Here is a 15704-nt window from a genome sequence, read left to right on the forward strand (position 1 = left end):
TTAATACTACTTAAATTTTCTGCCCTTTCCTGCTAATTTGAATGCCCTTTTATCTAAAAGTAAAGCCTCATACGTACATAGGTTTGTTTTCTGACTTGCTATTCTATTTCACTTTTCCATGTGTCTACTCCTATATTACTGCTGTCATGTGTTAATTACTCTAACTTTGTACTATGTTTTGTTATCTGGAAGGGCAACTCCTTTCCCCTCGGAGTTCTTTTATTTTTTTATTTTTTAAGATTTCCTATACATTTTCTCCTCTAGGTGACTATTAGAATCAGTTTACTAAGTTCCAACAAACATACTACTGGAATTTTGATTGGGATTACACTGACTTGATAAAATAATCTTGGGAAAATTGACATTTTTACATTTTGCTTCTGTATTCCTATTGTCACCATGGTCCCAAGGAAACTTCCTGTTTGCTTAGATTATATCCAGATTGCCACTATAAAGCAATTGTGTCCTATAGAACTTTCTGTGATGATGAAAATGTTCTATATCAATGATGTGTAATGTGGGTACCGAACACTTGAAATGTGGCTAATACAATTAAGAAGCTGAATTTTAAGTTTTATTTAATTTTGATTAATTTAAATTTAGATGGTCACATGCGGCTAATGGCTACTGTAATAGTGCAGCTTTAGGCTATATGAACAACTATGTAATTGAACACTTTCATAGATAGTAGAGGTAGGTAGCAAAAGAGCTATTGACACCTATTGTGAAAGACACTGACAAAGGCATTGCAGTGAGAGAGCCTAAAAACTGTAATATTAATACAAATGAATTCCTAAAGAACTTAAACCCAAATCCATGTAAAGGAAAAATTGTTTACAAACATTTACGCGGTCAGAAAAACACAATTACAAAAACATGATGTGGAGATTTGCTCAAGAAAGAAAGGTCATAGCATATTAAAGGAGTTAGGAAAGTCTGTGGATGAAATACTTTTAGAGATTGACCTTGAAGGAATTATTCAAACTTTAAAAGAGAATAAGTCATAGAAGATTTCTGTTTTCTGAAGTGCAGGAAATAGTGAAGAGGGAAAAGAATGAGGTGTGTTTGGAGAATGTAACTATTAGTTTCATAGGACTGCTATAACAAATTACCACAAATTTTATGGCCTAAAACATTACAAATCTATTCTTTCACTAGAAGCCAGAAGTCCAAAATCAGTGTCAGTGGGCTGACATCAAGGTGTAGGCACATTCAAATTCCTTCTGGAGACTCTAGGGGAAATTCTGTTCTTTGCCTCTTTTCAGTTTGTGGTGGCTGCTGGCATTCCTTGGCTTATGCCCATATCACTCCAGTCTCTGCTTAGGAGGTCGTGTTGTTGTCTTTGTGTTCAAGTTTCTCTCTGCTTCTCTCTTATAAGGATACATGTGATTATATGTAGAGTCTACCTGGGTAATCCAGGATAACCTCTCTATCTCAAAATCATTAATCATATCTGCAAAGATCTGCCCCCCCTTTTGGCCATATAAAATAATGTTCATAGGTTCTAAGGATTAGGACATGGACATATATTGGCAGCTCATTTTTCAGCCTCCTAATCCAGCCCACCAACAATCCAGTTTTGCTAGAGTAGAGGATGCCTGTGGCAGTAGGAATGGCAACAGCTGTCAGTCACTGAATGACTTGTATATGTGTGGTGCTGCATCTGTGCTATTCCATTTACTCATTACAAGAATTCTGTGTAGGCATTAGATGAGAGAAGAATCTAAGGTGATTATGTTTTCCACCTTTGATGACTGGGAAATGGTGATTAATAGAAATTGAAAAGTTATGAGGAAAAATTGGTTACAAAGGAAAAAAATGAACTCGGCTTTGGCTGTCTTTACTTTAAGGTCCTGTTAGGTTATGCCCCAAAAGAGTCAACCTCAGGAGAAGACTAAGAACTCTGAATAGAGATCTCCTGCAATTTCTGACTTTTGTTTTCCTCTTTAGGATGAAGAAATAAATTGTAAGGAGCACTAAATTCAAAATCAGGAGACCTGGGTTCAAGACTTCCACTTAATAACTGTGCGAACTGAATAAGTCATTTCACTTCTCTGAGCTTCAGTTTCCACATCTGTAAAAGAGGAATAAAAACCCCTCCCTGCACTCACACAGTTATTTGTAAGGAATAAATGAGATCATATTTGTGATGCTCTTAGTGCAATAATATATGGTCTATTGTAAGCATCCAAATGTTTGTAAAAAGCAAAATTATTAATATGTCAAACAAATATTTTAATTTTGAGGTTATATATCTTATAGCTATCCAGATCTTAGCAACAGTTTATATTAGCTTTAAGTGTCTCTTTATTGGCTGCCTTTCTCATTGTTCAAACTTTCACCACTTAAGTATCTTAAGCACCACCCAAGACCAATTCCCTCCCTAAGTGGATGACCTAAATTCTACTTTGTAGAAATAATTATGGCCATCAAATATGAATCATTCAACTTCCTGTTCCTATATTTAAAAATGTACTATATCTATATCCACTTTTACTTCCTCCCAGACCTCAAGTAATATCCCATCTTTTGTCCAAAGTGAATATATCTTTCTGTATGCCCTCTTGATGCCGTTTCCTCCACCCTGAGCTCCAAGTCGCGTAATAAGTACCCTGGTGGACATCTTCATTTGGATATCTCACTCCCAATTCAGAATCTCGAAAACAGTCAATTATTTCTCCATCCATCCTCCCCACAATGTTCCCACCACTCACCCCTGGACCTTCCTCTATTTCTTATCTTGTCAATGCCATTACCAGAAACTTGGATAATTTTTGTCATTTTTTACTCATTTATTTGCTATCCCTGTATTCATTTCAGTGAATGGCTAAGTCATGTTAGGGTTTGGATTCAGGCGTTCATTCTCTCTGTCCTCAGCCCTCTGTCTTATTAGTCCTCTCCTCTCTGACTTCATTGTTGCTCTCATTATTGCTCAGATCAATTCTCTTCTGAAGTAGCCTCATTGCTTTTTGTCTTGTCTCATTCCTGTCCAGTGTACCCTTTACTGTCATAGGGATCTGTTTAAAACAAATCTGCTTTTAGAATCTTTCCATGACATTCCAATACAGTACAAAGTCCAAACTTCATGCACTCATCCTTTGTCACTCATTCTCCTATCCAAGTACCAGGCACAACTCTGCTTAGTTTCTGAGATCAGACGAGATTGGGCGCATTCAGGGAAGTCTGACCATAGAAAGTCCAAAGTTCAGAGAAGAACATTGTCTGATCCAGCCCACCACACTATCCCCTTTCTATTAGTCCCACTGAACTATTCCCAATTCTCCATAGGTATTCTGCTTTCTAATCCTGTGCCTGTGCTCCTTTTGTCTAGAATGTTCTGGCAACTTCAATTTCTTTTTTTTTTTTTAATTTTTATTTTACTTTTTTTGGGGGGCATTCTGAAATCTTTTTTTTTATTGGAGTTCAATTTGCCAACATAGAGCATAATACCCAGTGCTCATCCCATCAAGTGCCCCCCTCAGTGCCCGTCACCCAGTCACCCCCACCCCCCACCCACCTCCCTTTCCACCACCCCTTGTTCGTTTCCCAAAGTTAGGATTCTCTCATGTTCTGTCTCCCTTTCTGATATTTCCCACTCATTTTGTCTCCTTTCCCCTTTATTCCCTTTCATTATTTTTTATATTCCCCAAATGAATGAGACCATATAATTGTCCTTCTCCGATTGACTTATTTCACTCAGCATAATACCCTCCAGTTCCATCCACGTCGAAGCAAATGGTGGGTATTTGTCATTTCTAATAGCTGAGTACTATTCCATTGCAACTTCAATTTCTAATGCCATTTGCCTGGTGAATGTCTGCTCATCTTGCACTATTTAGTGCAAACTTTACATCCCCTTTGAAGCCTCATCAGGCTTCCCCAGGACGAGCTAATAAGATCTTCTTGGAACCTCTGCTGTACCTTATACATGACTATCATTTTATCTGTAATCAGTTTGTTTCTCCCTACCAGACCCACATACTTGGAGTGTGCCTTGAGCAGCTTTGTATTTTTAGTGCTTAGCACAATATCTGGCACAGAGTTTTGTTGAATAACTGAATTAATTCTAGAGCTCTTAAAGCTATATGATGCTTTAGAACATATGGAGAAAAGAAGAATTGATGTAATAATAACTTTTGGAGATTAATGGAAACACATGGTTATGACTCTAAGGAGAATACATATTTACCTCCTAAATAGCCATGGTCCAGAACCCTGGTGATAAATTTCAGGAAGTCAAGAAAGCAAATGAATGGGCAAACCCTTCATAAGCCCCAGTAAAACATGAGACATTTCCCAACATAAAAGAGAGCTCCCAGATCTGCTGGAGTTGGAAGGAAGAATTTCTTACTGCTCATTCATCTCAATGTTAACTTGAGCTACATTTATGCTAATAGTATTTATTTTGTAATCACTGTTGATTTGCCTTTCATTGTGCCAAAAAAAAAAAAAAGATAAATATTAAGGAAGAGGAACCAAAACTAACATCACAGCTATAACTTATTTATAGGGGCACACACCCTCTCTGAACCATAAAATTTCTTGATCTGGGAACTTCCAAATCCAAAGATTCCATGCTTAACACTTGATTATAAATCTATACTGGTAAGGACTAGTTTTCTAAAGGGAAAACATTTTGTCAGATATGACCTGACAAATAATTTTAAAGTAAGCAAAATTCACTGCACTCTCATCTCACCCCAGGCACATAAAGTACTTACAGTATTTCCTGCTTGCCTGGGGCTGCCTCCTCCCCCTTGGCTCCCCACACAGATCTACCTCCTAATGCAAAGTACTGTACCCTGAACTGCTCTTTCTATATTGAAACTTATCTGTCTGCTTTCCAAAGCCTATCAAGACCTGCTTTCAGCAGGGTGCCACTCGGAGACTGATGAGTTAATTTACACTAACATCATATTGAGTAATAATTCCAGGGGAATTTATATTTTAACAGGAGTATATTGGATAAATAAAACTTAACCCTAAGAGCCAATCTAATAAAGGGATATTTCTCACTGTCTCATATATCTTCCATGTCTTTTCATGATTCAGTGTCTTTAAACATGCTGAACCTTCTGCCTAGAATGACCTTTCTTACCCCACTCCCTCACCATCTCCAGACTGGTGAACTCCTACTCATTATTTAAGACCCAGCTCAGTCTCCCTCTTTTGCTAAGAAGGCTTTTCTACATTTCCCAGGCTGAATTGGTTACTCCCTCTTACTATTATTTTTTTAAGAGATAGGGATGGGTAGAGGAAGAAGAAGAGAATCATAAGCAGGCTCCATACCTGGCACAGAGTGCAACATGGGGCTTGATATTAAAACCCTGAGATCTTGACCTGAGCTGAAATCAAGAATCAGATGCTTAACCAACTGAGCCATCCGGGTGCACTCCTTCTTGACTTTTTTTTTTTAATGTTTTATTTATTTATTTGAGAGAGAGGCAGAGACACAGGCAGAGGGGGAAGCAGGCTCCATGCAGGGAGCCCGACATGGGACTCCATCCTGGGTCTCCAGGATCACACCCCAGGATGCAGGTGGTACTAAACCACTGCGCCACCAGGGCTGCCCCTCCTTCTTGACCTTTATAAAATGTTGTATACTTGCTGTCTTGATTTCTTTTATCTTTTATGTACTCTTCAAGTGACTTCAAGGTGACTTCTGCCCCCACAAATTCAATGCACTTAATAACCTCCATGCGGTTAAATCAAGTGGATATATTTCTGTCTTCATCTTTCTTGACCTCTCAGCAACTGACACTACTGACCACCACCATTATCTCTTTTAGTTTCTCCACTCCTTCTTAGAACTCTCTTCCCTTGGCTTTTACTCTTCTTTTATCTCTCTTCCTTAATCTCCTTTGTTGGTTTATGTTCCACCTAATCTAAATGTTAGAGTTCCTTAAGGCTATGTCCTGGCCCTTTTCCTTCTCATGTTCTGATCTCCCAATAAGCAAACTCTTCCCCACCCCTGGCATTAATTAGCTGCCATATGCTGATGACTCTCAATTTTACATCCTCATCCCAGACCTCTTTCCTGGGCTCCAGACTTCCATATATAGCTGCCTATTCAATATGTCCACTTGGGGTTTCACATGTGCTTCAAATTTAGCAAGTTCAAAACTTCCATTGTTCTTTACCTAAGAGAACAATACCTTCATCCTTGAAGTTAGATAACTAGAAGCTGGGAGTCACTATTGACCTGCCTACCTGTTCTTTACTGTCATATCCAGTTGGCCATCCTTCTGACTTTACCTTCTAAATTTTTTTCTCAGTATTGACTTCTCTTTACCTGCACTGTCACCCAAGCTATCACCTGACTACTACAACAGTGTGACTCATCACCCTGTGTCCACTTGTTGCTTCCAGTACCTTTCTACACTGCAGGCAGAGTACTCTTTGAAGAGTAATTCATCCATTTATTCATTGAGAAATATTTGTTGACCACCCACTATGTGTAAGTCATGACCAAGACAGGCATGTCCCTGATCTCCTGGAGCTCTATTAAGAACTTATGATTGGGGGACCCTTACCTAAAGGTAGGGAACATTTCTTTGAGGAAATAATTTTTCACCTGAATCTAAAGAATGAGTATGAATTTACTAGGCAAAGAGATTGAGGAGAAAGAGCATTTTAGGTAGAAGGAACATCATGCACAAAGGTCTAGAATCAGGAAGAAATCAGCTATGAGAAAACTGAGAGAGAGTGACAGGTCAAGTGAGGAGGTGAGGGTGGTATTGCTGGGCAGAGCCAGGCTTTGGGGGGGGTTTCTAACAGAGGTATTCATGGGCTTGGTAGCCCCCTCAAACAGCCTGCCACAGTGGATGAGTGCGTGAGTTGCAGGTGTGAGCATTCTGAGGAAAGAGGACATAGCCTTCATCAGGGTCTTATAGCCAACGTGTGACACCTCTCCCTCCCTAGAAATGTAAGGAATCACTAATGGTATATGGAAAAGCCAAAGTATCGACTTTGGACTTTGTCCTAAAAACAGTGAAATGTCTTTGGAAATTATTAGGCCAAAAAAGTAACATGGCTGAATTGTAAAATCCACACAGCAGGGATTTTTATTTCCTTTGTTTACTGATGTGTCCCAAACACCAAGAAATAATTACTGGATGAATGAATGTCTGTTGTGGCTCTTTTCTATTATGTTGTATTGCATTATGTTATACTAATGTGTTTAATGCCTCTTCCTATAATACTTGATCCCTGAAAATGACTGTGTTTTATTCATCTTTATATCACTAGAGATATGGTCCGAGTGCCTAGCACAGTGCCTGGCTTAAATTCAGCTTCAAAATGCACTCATTCATTCAGCCAGTAATTTAAGAGCACCAACCAGGTGCCAGGAACTGGGACTACAAAGATAACTAAGATATTGTGGCTAACTGAAAGGGGTTTATCTCTGGATGAGGAGACTAGTAAGTAGGCCTTATAATACCATGTAGTAAATGCCACAAAAAGGGTAAGAACAGAACACAGCCCTAGAGATGTCATGAAGGCCATTAGGCAGAGGAAACTACAGGGCTGACCCTGGGCCTGGTGAGGAAGGGAGAAGCAGAGCATATGAGTGGGCATTAAGAGCAAAGTCCAGAGGGAAGTGTGCAGGGCCCTTTTGGAGATCTGCAAACTTCAGGGCTTTTTCCAGATGTACTCCTGAGGCTCTATTGGTAAGTGGATCATAGTAGCCTCTTGTTAATCTATATAAAGGAACACTCTAAAGGCTAGCTGTTTAAAATATAATATGACGTGCATTAGAAATCACTTGATCATCCATTGTTGCTCACATCATGCAGGTAATCTGTCTAGACTGCCTGATCACGGGCCCTTTGCTTGCCTGGTTGGCTTTGGCATCAAATATGCAAACTCAGCCATTTGGAATACACCCCAAAATGTTTGTATGGATAAATTTGTTTGTTTATATAGTTCATATAGATTATTCATCTATGTTAGAAAGTGTCCCTTGACTGATCACATACTTGCTTTTGAACCCACTAGTTTCCCATAAACCTTTGAGAGTTCCCAGGCCTCACCGGTTACCTTGAGATTGTATACATTATTAAAGATGTTTTGATGAACTCATTGCAATAAACTTACAGTTCTTAAACTTGTAATAAAACTCTGGTTTACTTTTGAGTCAAGAAGACAGAGAAAACAAAGCTACTAAACCATCAGACCAACTTGTCGTTTGAGGATTTGTACATCCATCTTCCTTTCTTCTTTTTTTTTTCATCTCCCTTTTTTTTTTTTTTTTTTTTAAAGATTTCTTTATTTATTAGAGGGAGAGAGGCAGAGACACAGACAGAGGGAGAAGCAGGCTCCATGCCGGGAGCCCGATGCGGGACTTGATCCCGGGACTCCAGGATCGCGCCCTGGGCCAAAGGCAGGCGCTAAACCACTGAGCCACCCAGGGATCCCCGGCCACCCAGGGATCCCTTTCATCTCCCTTCTCAGTATACCCAGACTTGATCGAAGTGAGGGAAATTTCATTTGAACAGAAAGCGTGCCCAAGCAACATTTCTAGAAAAACTGAATTTTACCAAGTACTTTTCTTACAGTCACACTGTAACAAATTCATCTCCTAGATAAAGAAATTGGTTTTTGTGCTTGGTTTTATGGTGCTATTTCTTTTCCTTTAGAACAGACCATTTCAAACTTTTACATATCTAAGCCAAACAGTTATTTGATGAACAGTTCTATTTATTTTCTCAGAGTTTCAGTCTTCTCTCTATATAATCGATGTCTTAGTTTAAGCCAAAGAGAATTTGTGGTTTCTGAGATCTGAAATTCAAATGCATTTTAAAATAAAAGAAAAATAGTGATTAAATTAGCTGTCTGTAGATCCAGTCTTTGGTACTTAAGTGCTTTATTGACATTTCCACTATTTTGTAGTAGTAACATATCAATAGTAACAATAACCTGTATCTATAACAGAAAAAAAGGGTAATGTTCAAAACTTTACTAGATATCCTGACCAGCCTTGCTTAAAAATACCTATTTTATTCCATTTTCCTACCAAAGAAAGAACAGAGGATATTGAAAACCCTTTCCTCCCATCTAGTGGCTGGAAAATATAAAAACTCTATGTGTTTCTTGGAATTTTAGGCATTAGGGATTGTCTGACAGATTATAATACAACCATTTGTTTACTTAGTTAAGCAAAAATAAATTTAAAAATCTTTACCAAAGCAGAGCCCAATGGGAAAATATATATATCTATGATGATTCACTAACTCTCCTTTAATCAATAACATAAACTTCTCTTCAAGCAGAAAGAAGAGCCATGGTCCTTCCTAATTCATTAATCTGAACATATGATAGAAAGGATAAGGCCGTATATTTCTGATAACTGAAATTGGGACCTCAATTATATTTGTTTCTAAAGCAATCAGAGCCCTAGATCTCTCCTGACCCTTAATTGCTCCTTATTGGTCCCATACCTTGACAACTCTTCTCTTAAGAGTTGAATGTCCTGAATGAAGAGAGCCAAGAAACTGTCCCTGAAACTGGCTGCCTCCAGGGGACCTCAGCTCCTGAAACTTGGAATATGAGACTCTGATACTGGCAGCAGGGCCTCTATGTAGGGCCAAACCAGCCCACAGGAAAGCAGGTTTGGATCCGTTATGCAGCTAGAGGGATTAATGCTTGGTCTACCTGTCTTGTATATGCCTTGTGCAGACGTCAAAACCTCTCCTGAATTGTGCCTCTTTGGTGATTCTCACAGATTCAAAGAATGAATTTTGCGTACAGTCAGCAAAGTTCTGAGAGCTCCAGGAAGAAGAGGAAGGTCAGCGAACCAGTGAAAGCCTTCATCCCTGACAGAAAATGAAAGATGCCTTCGCTGCATTTATTCTAAAATAATTTTATTTTGCAACAAACATGCATGAAGTATCTTAATTAGGAAAGTAAGTTCCAAAAAAAAAAAAAAAAGAAGGAAAGTAAGTTCCTATCACCAAAACGTTTTACTAAATTTGTTGCTCAACTTTTTTAGTCAGTTTACTAAGTGCTAAATTACTGGGTAGGACATGGGTTCACATTGCCACAAGGAAACAAGGTCACCAGGGCTGCCTTGGGATAGCATTACTTCAAGGCTGAGTTAGAGACGAGACACCCTTTATATTTGTAAAAGAACCACAGCAGCTATTTTGAAAAGAAATAAGCTGTTGTTCTCAAAGGAAGGAGGATTTTCTTTGCATAACTAAACTCCCCAGGTATTTAGTCTACTGTGAAATGTTGTAACTTGTTGTAACCCGTATACTGGAATCCCTCTATAGCTTTATTAGAATTCCCACAGAATTACATAGGATGTATGTGGTGGTGCTTATGCAGGTGTGATTTTTTTATGTTAGCTTCAATCACGAGATTGATCAGCTAAGTGTTGAACCAAAATGTACTCTCCCTGTAAAGTTTCTCAAATCTGGCCCTACGTCCTGCTCTGTTGGCCACCTGAGACAAGCAATAGGCTGCAGTGCAGGAGCCTGGCTCCCTTCTTAAGGCCCACATTGAATGCTTCCCAACAAACACTTCAGTTTATCATTCTGTTACCTGCAGATGATGTTATTAGTTCCCTTCATATTCTGGGAGAATTTTGAAAGACTTGATGATTTTTATTAGATGAACAATAAATGACTTAAAAGTGTTTTTATTATTTAATAACATGGAATTTAATAATTTAATGTAAATGGATAGGACCAATAGGTTAAATGTTGAATGTATGTGCTTTCCAGTTGAATTAAAACCAAGACACAAAGTATTTTTTTACTCATATTTTTTTTTCTTCACTTAGTTTGGTGTTTCTACAAATGTAGTAAGGATAATTGCACCTGGAATGCTTATTACAATACAGATTACTGGGCCTGTTTCATTTCTCCTAAATCAAAATTTCAGGGAGTGGGGTCCTGTGGAGAATTCCCAGGATTCTAATGCACGCAAAAGAACCCTGAACCTCTGACACAGACTAAGAGGAGAACCTCTGGGGCCAGACATGTACTTTAGCCAGGAGAAGGCTGCGGGTTATCATAACAGAGAGGAAAATCTGAGAAAGCCTGCCTGTCCACACTACCCTTTTCCAGACTCTCATCCAGGGCCTGCCAGGGAGGAGCATTTTCCCCTCTCCCAGCATGATAAATATACTCATATAGGCTTACTCTGCCATTGCAAGGAGGAGGGAAAGGTATTGGGTTTATTATATCCTTGATAGAATTGTAGCCTGAGTCACTGCAATTTCTTTTAAGAGAATCATATAAAGAGATTAGCTGTCTAGTAGAGGGATTAAGTTTATTTTGTGTCTCTCCAGAGAGTAGATCTAAGACCAAATTGGTGAAAGCTACAGGAGGTCAATCTGGCTTGGTATAAGGAGGAGCTTTTTAACTCCACAAGTTGCCAGAATTTTGAAATGGGCTGCTTCTCAGGTAGTGAGCATACCTCCACTATAAGTGTTTAAATGCAAAGGAGCTTCACAAAGACTCTAGGAGTCCTTGACTCAAAACAAATTAGCAATTAGTCAATCTGGATTTCAGGAGAAACGATTTTGTTTAAAAGGGGAATTTGGCTCTCAATTTATATTTATAATTTTCATAACTTAGCCTAAGACCTTTTAGGTCAAAGTCTGGAATCTGAATTTGTCTAGAAAATGTCTATAGTGATTTTATTGTCTCTATTAACACCCTTCCTCCCCCAGAGGAGCAGTCTTTTATCAATGCCAGTAGGTGGAATGTGTATGTCCTGTGTGTTTGTGTGTGTGTGTTGCCAGGCCTGTGCCCTTGGCTGGGCATGGGCACACAGAAGGAGATTTATTATAAGAGGACTTGAGGGCACCTGGCTGGCTCAGTTGGAAGAACATGTAACTCTTGATCTTGGGGTCGTGAGTTCAAGCCTCATGTTGAGTATAGAGATTACTTAAAAATAAAATCTTAAAAAAAAAAAAAAAAAGAGGATCTGAGAACCATGTAAATATGAAGTAGCCAGTTTTACACAGCAGAACTCATATATGCAACCACCTATCAAGATTGGAGGATATTCAATTCTATTTATTGAATGATTTATTGGGAGGAAAAATCTTTAGTCTATTCATTTCTGGCTTTAGATAGTAATGGAATGAGTAAACAAGTTCATCAAGGAGCTGGAACTTCAGTGAAAAGAATGAAAACCTAGACCCCGAGCTGGGGAGTCGGGACTGTATCACACTAGCCATCCCCTTACCCTGACTGTGCTTGGTTCATCAGCATGCTTACAAAGACTAGATGATGACAGCTTGGAAACTGGGACATTGTTAAATTAAAAGTGATGCAGGGGAAATTTGATTTCTGCTGTTTGGGGTTTTTCTGTCTTTACAGAAAATTGGTTTAGCTGGAAAGAGATGGGGTTAAGCTCACGATTGCTGCTAGCCTTTGAAGCCAGGCACTGAAACCGCACCTTCATTTCCCCTCTTGCAGGTCCCTCTGGTGTCTGGTTCTTTCATTCTCCAGCTCACTTCTGCCAGGAAGAGGCTGGAAATGTTCATCAGTGTCAACGCTGCATTTATACAAGTTCAAAGTTGTGTATGTGTTTTAAAAATAACTATTAGAGCCAGTTTCAGTGTATCTTAGAATTGTCAATTTGTGGTTGCAAATCCAATAGTATTGGATGTTTAGAGATTTCCACAGATTCTTAGAGTACAAATAATTCTCTGTTATAATCATCACATTCAGAAGGACAATCTAGATGATAAAACAAGGCTTAACATACTGCTTCTAAAAGTTAAGGCAAGGTCCTCTATACTGTAGGAATCTAGATTCTATACAAGTGGGAAAATGCCTTTGGTTATCCCAAACATATCCTCTCTTTTTCTTTTTTTAATATTTATTTATTTGAGAGAGACAGCATGAGTGGGAGGGGCAGAGGGAAAGGGAGGGAGAAACCCAAGCAGACTCCATGTTGAGTGTCGAGCCAGACATAGCACCAGATCTCACAACCTGAAGATCACAACCTAAGCTGAAACCAAGAGCCAGATGCTTCACTGACTGCACCACCCAGGCACCCCGGAAATGTATCCTCTTTAGAAATTATTAGTTTGCATTTTTTTAAAGGCAGTATTTTAACTATTACTGTCTGTTGTGTAATGAGGCCCTGGCTGAGACTTGCTATGCAGTTTGCAGTTTCTGTAGAGGATGAGAGCATCCTTGATGGCCTTAATTAATAGACTCTTGGGTCATGCAATGGAAAAGCCAAGATCCTATCCAGAAATGGAGAGGCTTGAGATACTCTGCTCGTGTAAATTCCCCTTGGGTGCCTCTGCAAATAAGGTGTTATCTTCTGGGAGTGTCACAGCTGTTGAAACTGATTTTTGTGAGAGGTGGTGGGCTCTCAAGAACTATTAGCTGGCCCTGTGGGAGGTGGTAGGTAACGGACCCTATAACCTAGCTGGAAATTGCATGTGAGACTTGCTCGGTAGGAGTTCCTGGAGAAAAGTCTCATTAAACATTTCAGTCTGGAAAAAAACAAAAAACAAAAAACAAAACAAAACAAAAAAACATTTCAGTCTGGTCTTAATTATGCCAGGCAGTTCAGCAGTATGGGGGTTTCCTCATGTCAGGGGGTCGGAGAGCAGGCTGACTGAGGTAGTCAGAAACATCTCAGACAGACTGATGGAACATGGAACATTCCTTAGGGTCTGAAATACTTAGGGACAGAAACCCAGTGAAAGAGTGGACTTTGGGGGAATCACTATTTGGGTATTGCAGAACTCCTTAAAGCTGCAGAAGTCTCAGACCTCTGGGTTCCATTTGGATGATTACTGATTAGCACTGGGGTAAGCAGGCAAAGTTAAGTCTTCATCTTCCTTTTCTCAAAGTTATATAGGAAAAGCCCGGACTGCTGGCTTCAAAACCAGACTGCCTTTTTCTAGACAAATTATTTCACCTTCTCGCCTTCAGATTACTCAATCTGTAACATGTAGGTAATGATGGGACCTACCTAGTGACCCTGTTGTGAGGATTAAGCAAAGTAATGAAAGCTAACTGCCCAGCATGCATACAGACAGTGCTTAACAGGTGTTCACCATTTTTGCTATTTTTTAACTCTTGGCATGTCCCCTTCCTTAGTCTCAGAAGCTCGTGATCACGGTACTGCTTTTTGCCCACCTGGAGAATCTGCATCAACACTCCTTCCAAACCTGTGCTAGCAATTGAACCATGCTCCCAATTGCCTCTGTTCTCAACACCTTCCCTGGTCCTTTCTCCAGATTCAAACTACCTTTTTCTTGATTTTTTTCCCCATTAGAGAGAGAGAGCATAAGCAGAGGGGAGAGGCAGAGATAAAAGCAGACTCCCCACTGAGCAGGGAGTCCGATGTGGGGCTCAATCCCAGGACCCTGAGCCAAAGGCAGATGCTTAACCAACTGGGCCACCAGGCACCCTGAAACTACCTTTTTCTCAAGACAGTTTGATGGCAGGGAAGCATCAGATTAGGTTTAATGTGCTGCCCTCTCACATTTGCATTTTAAAACAGAAGCTTGTTAACAAGAAAAATGAATCTCACCTAGGGAATGTGATCTGAGAACAGATTGAATAAACAGAGAAGAAAGTCTAAGGAGAACTTTGTAGCTGTTTTCAAATATATATGGAGGTGTCGTGACATGCAGGGAACCACAGACACTACACAGACCCGGTGGGAAGAAGTGCAGGGAGGCAGATTTGGGCTCGTCATATTGAAGAATTTCTACCCTATGCTTTAACAAAGTGCCTGACACATGGAAGGCAATCAACATTTTAATGTTTTTGTTAACAATTAAAGATGTCAGCTGGTAACTGCCTCTGGCTGTGATGAGTTCCTCATCACTAGAGGTGTTCAAGCCAAGTAGACTAGGATGTTGTCCCTTTGGATAAGAATTGAATTTCAATGAACACCGAGATCTCTTCCAGCTGTAAAATTCTATGATGCTTTTATTTTTAATTTTTAAAAAATATTTATTTATTTGGGAGAGGGAGACAGAGAGATCAGGGAGAAGGGCAAAGTGAGAGGGACTGAGAGAATCCCCAACAGACTCCCCATTGAGTACAGATCCTGAAATCCTGACCTGAGCTGAAACCAAGAGTCAGCTGCTCAAATTACTGAGCCACTCAGTAGCCCCATTACATTTTCTCTTAATGGTAGAATTTCAACTTTGGAGCAAAGGGACATTTTAGAAATCCTTTCCCCAAAAAGCATAAAGTGGTTAAAACTGAGGGTTCTGGAGTTAGACATTGCCTAGGTTCAAACCCTGATCAACCTGGTTACTAGTTGTGAGACTCTGGGCAAGTTATTTGTTCCCTCTGTACTTCAGTTTACTCATTTGGGAAATGGGGGCAATAAGAGTGTCTTCATCACAAAGTTATTATGAGATATAATTGAATTAATACAGGTAAAGGGCTTAGAAGAATGCCTGGCACATAGAAAATTAATGCCCACTAGTTGTTAGTTATGAGGTATTACCTGATACCCTTGCTACTCTCCAGCTTTTTATCTTTTTATTTAAAGATTTCACTTATTGGTTCATGAGAGACACACACACACAGAGATGCAGAGACAACACAGGCAGAGGGAAAAGCAGGCTCCATGCAGGGAGCCCAATGAGGGACACGATCCCAGGACTCCAGGATCATGCCCTAGGCCAAAGGCAGGCACTAAACTGCTGAGCCACTCAGGGATCCCATCTCTCCAGCGTTTTATGTCTTTTCAGTATGTGG

General features: G+C 39.7%; 1 protein-coding gene across 6 annotated transcripts in view; it reads left to right on the forward strand.

The window, feature by feature from the left end:
• HORMAD2 (HORMA domain containing 2) overlaps positions 1-12570 on the forward strand; it is an 89298-nt gene extending 76728 nt beyond the window's left edge. For 5 of the 6 annotated variants that reach the window (XM_077874293.1, XM_077874292.1, XM_077874297.1 and 2 more), the window contains one exon: positions 9725-9938. In XM_077874293.1, coding sequence (XP_077730419.1) covers positions 9725-9829 — 105 coding nt within the window. In that variant the 3' untranslated portion in view covers positions 9830-9938. Of the gene's footprint in view, positions 1-9724; positions 9939-12434 lie in introns of those variants that run through there. The other variant, XR_013365842.1, reaches the window with a different exon arrangement.
• The last annotated feature ends 3134 nt before the right edge of the window (positions 12571-15704 follow it).

The sequence above is a fragment of the Canis aureus genome, chromosome 27 (assembly GCF_053574225.1).
Source record: "Canis aureus isolate CA01 chromosome 27, VMU_Caureus_v.1.0, whole genome shotgun sequence".
Lineage (NCBI taxonomy): Eukaryota > Metazoa > Chordata > Mammalia > Carnivora > Canidae > Canis > Canis aureus.